This window comes from Lathyrus oleraceus, chromosome 5 (assembly GCF_024323335.1).
Source record: "Lathyrus oleraceus cultivar Zhongwan6 chromosome 5, CAAS_Psat_ZW6_1.0, whole genome shotgun sequence".
Classification (NCBI taxonomy): Eukaryota; Viridiplantae; Streptophyta; class Magnoliopsida; order Fabales; family Fabaceae; genus Lathyrus; species Lathyrus oleraceus.
In genome coordinates this window covers 600,594,654-600,598,779 of record NC_066583.1, presented here as the reverse complement: position 1 = coordinate 600,598,779, position 4,126 = coordinate 600,594,654, and the positions used below count along the sequence as shown (strand labels likewise).

Below are 4,126 nucleotides of genomic sequence, written 5' to 3'. Positions count from 1 at the left end.
TCTGATTTTCCTTATGTAAAAAAAATTCAGATTTCATCCTCGTCATTTCAAGATTCCTCCATTTTGTCCATTTAATAGATTTGGTCAACAGAATCTGTGATGTGACACTCTTTGCTACTCCCTCTGTTTCTTTATAAATGTCACTTTCTTGCAAAAAAAAATTGTTTCTTTTTAATTGTCACTTGTAAAGTTCAAGGTAGTATTAATTGCAATTTTGTTAAAATTACCCTTAGATAATGATTGTAGAGAGAGAAAAAGTAAAGTGAATGTAATAAATAATTAAGGCTATTATAGGTAAAAGAAGAATTATTGTTTGAAAAGTAACAATAATGATTGAGATTAATTGTTATGCACTGTTAGTGTAAAAAGTTTTACACGGTCAATACATCACAAATCCATTTGTATTACATTTTTAAATGTTTAAAATAAAAGTCAAACCTTTCAAATAAATCAGTGGTTGTGATTAACTGATAGTGTAAAAAATCTTTACACTGTCAGCGTATATCAATTAAATTCATAATGATTACCTTCCTTAATATGTGTAAAAAATAAAAAAATAACACTTAAAAAGGAACGGAGGGAGTATCTTTTTTAATATGATGTGTACTACCAACTGAATTTTTATATATATTTTTTTAGTATTTTAAATTCACATGGAATTTTTTATATTATTATTTTAATATTTATAAAAATTGAAAATCTTAAAAATTATGTTTATAGATATTAGAAGTTTTAAAAAATTAAAATTTTATGCCCAAAGGTGTCGACGACCTTAAGCATGTATAAGGGGAAGCCTACCTAAAGGCCAATTCGGTTCTTATGATATATTACATAATTAATTTATATATATAAAATTAATTATTTAAATTAGTTAATTTTAGTTTAATATACAATTACTTTACTAAACTGAATATATTTAAAATAAAATACTTAATATAATATAAACTGAATATATTTTATACTTAATATAATATATGTAATATCCATATTTAATGTAATATATGTAATATATACATTTTAATATTAAATATATTTTAATATATACTATATATTTTAATATATACTATACATTTTAATATTAATATTTATTTCAGTTTAGTAAAATAATTATTTTAAAATATATAAAATAATCAAAATAACATTTTAAATAAACAAATATTGATAAATATTTACTTAATATATTTTAATATTAAAATAATTGTGTTATTTTATAATATAATTGGGAAATATTAGAATAATTTATAATATAATAATATTCAAATATTACATATATTTATTATTTCATATATTACATATAATTACATATATTTTAATATTACACTATTATTTTATCAATATTAAACTGAAATAACATTTTAATATTAAAATATATAAAATAATTATTTTAGTTTAAATATATTCAGTTTAATAAAATAAATATATATTAAACTGAAATTAAATCATTCAGGTAATCAATTTTAAAAATAAATATTAACTATGTAATATATATATTGAGATGAAAAAAAATAAAAAAAATAAAAGTGATTCAGTGGTATGCACCCCCTTATGCAAACTCAAGTTTATGGATTTAACACATTAAAAAAAAAAACAAATCATAAACTGATTTGCTATTATTATATGAATTTAAAAACTATTTATAAACTAAAAAATATATCATGCTAAACAAAACCTAATTTATCTTTTACTCGTTAAATATAATGATAGAAAACGTATCCAAACAACTTAAGTTTGAGAATAATAGTAGTAACTAGAAGTTGCAAGGAAAAAATAGTTTAGTAAAATATAAGGAATTTGTTGAGGAAAAAGCTAAGTCAGGGAAGAATATTTAGGAAGGCAAAATAGTAATTTCGTAAAAGAATAAAAACAACGTGTTTTTGCCGCATAAATTTTAATTTACTTATTATTATTATTAATTATTAAATCAAGGCAAAAAACAACATCTTCTTCTCTATATATATGCCGTCAAAGCCGCTCAAAATTTCCGCAATTTTCCTCTCTCTTCCTCTTCACCACAAATTCACTTTCTCAAAACAAAATCTCAATAATTTCTACAAATTCTTGGAAATCTCTCATCTCTCCACCGCAACTATGAAGAAATCCGGCCTCTTCGCTGCCTCTGTCGCCGCCGCATCCGCCACCGCCGTCTCCGTTTCATCCTCCACAAACAACTCTCATCATCAGGTACCTACTTTAGAACTTTTTCTTTGCCTCTAAACTCTGGATCTGATGATTTCATGAATGCTAATTGATTTTTGCTTTTCGAAATTTGTGTTTTCAGGACGGTACGGCTGAGAGAAGAGGCCGTGATGAGGTTTCCTCGTCGGAGAAATTTGCGCCGAGATTCGATGGTTTGCGTTTCATAGAAACGCTTATAACTGCTCATAGATAAAGAGGTTCGGGGTTTCACCTATTTATTCATCGATTCGGGTTCTGTATTTTCTCCGTCATCTGTTTCTTCGTCTTGTGTGGTTTAGAGAAGAAGATTTCACTTGTTGGAAATATTTCTTTTAGTTTTTTTCTTCTTTAGAATTAATAGCAGAAACAGAGAAAAATATTTGTAATGTCACATTATTTGGTGCTTTTCTTTTTTGTAACCCTATTTGATGGGTAATGAAAAATAGAAGTATAAGGTTTTGGGTGATTATTTATGTGATTATACTTTTATTTATTTTTATTCATTTATTTATATTTTCCCTTGCTTTAAACTTTTTTTAAATAAATAGATTTTAGGGATTTGATGAAATATTATTAATTTACAATAAAATTTACTTATAAATTTTCAAACTTGAAAGTCCGGGTGTGAAAAGAAAGTTAAATTATATGGGACTTGTAGGTCCAAAGAAAGTGCATAATTGCTTTTTTTTTTTTTTGTATATATATATATATAAAAAAGAGACAAATACCTAGGTGCCTGGTTGGAGTCGATATTTAGATTATTACTCCATCTGGTCCGTCTTATAATCTCTGTTAGAGACTATTATTTTATTTATCAGAGTGACTATTTTAGAATTTGATGGAGAAATAATTTGTGTTTGAAAATAAAGGGATTTCAGATTACATGGTGTAAATGTTTGATTAGAAAAATGGTAAGTGGGATTAAAGTAATGAAGGTAGTGTAGAATATTTCTTTTGCAATAATGATGGTGATGGTTTATTTGGGATAATCTCCCTATATGCATGGAATATTCTTTCCGAAGTAGTAGTAAATTTTGTTGTTTATGATGATGGAACATTTTTATATATTTTGCTACTGTGCGTGTTGGGTAAGCAGCTATTACCTGGTATATTCTTTTGTTTCGCGTGTTACAAAATTTCTGAATCTGATTCCCAAAATAATTTATGAATCAAATAAGAATATGGCCAATTTGACTAATTTATCTATTTGTTGCTTTAGTTTATGAAAAAGGAGTTTTGATGACCATATTTTCATGAATGACCGGAATGTCCTTAGGTGTGGTATGAGCTTTTAAACAATGATGTGATGTTACGGTTGTTACATGGAAAAAAGAAGGGTAAAATAAAGAGTAAACTAAAAGTGAAGTAATGCAAAATCAAATGATGTTTTGGTTCTCTTTTATATTGTTACTAGTACATAATGGACTATTTTTTGGTTCTCTTTTATATTGTTACTAGTACATAATGGACTATTTCTTTTATTTGTGTGTTCTATAATACTCTCTCCATTTTAAAATGAATGTTGTTTAAGCGGATTAAAACATATTATAAAAATATTATAAAATATTATATTTTTATTAAATGAATTTTATTAATATGTTAAAAATTGTATTCAGAGTAATAATTAACAAGTATAATTATTTTTACATTTTTATAACATTTATTTTAAAACAATTTTTTTCATTAAAGTCATTTCAAAACCAAGAAAATATATTATTAATGATCAAATTATTAGAGATTCTTCCCCTAATTTATCATTCCAAAAAATATGGGAGTTGGGGTTGTCGTCTACCCTACCATACATAAAAAATGAAAAATAAAAAATAATAGCGAGCCCCCTAATAATACACGATAAAATCATTCGCCCTCAACCAAATATAATAAGTGTAGTATTATTTGGCTTACTATAATATATTAATAAGATGTAAGTTGGTGATAACTACCAAAATAC

At 24.9% G+C, this 4,126-nt stretch overlaps 1 protein-coding gene across 1 annotated transcript; it reads left to right on the top strand.

The window, feature by feature from the left end:
* The first annotated feature begins 1,932 nt into the window (after window positions 1-1,932).
* On the top strand, window positions 1,933-2,644 carry LOC127086880 (uncharacterized). The gene is made up of 2 exons (XM_051027701.1): window positions 1,933-2,181; window positions 2,279-2,644. The coding sequence occupies exons 1-2, from the start codon at window positions 1,957-1,959 to the stop codon at window positions 2,387-2,389; spliced, it is 336 nt and encodes a 111-aa protein (XP_050883658.1). The 5' UTR covers window positions 1,933-1,956; the 3' UTR covers window positions 2,390-2,644.
* The last annotated feature ends 1,482 nt before the right edge of the window (window positions 2,645-4,126 follow it).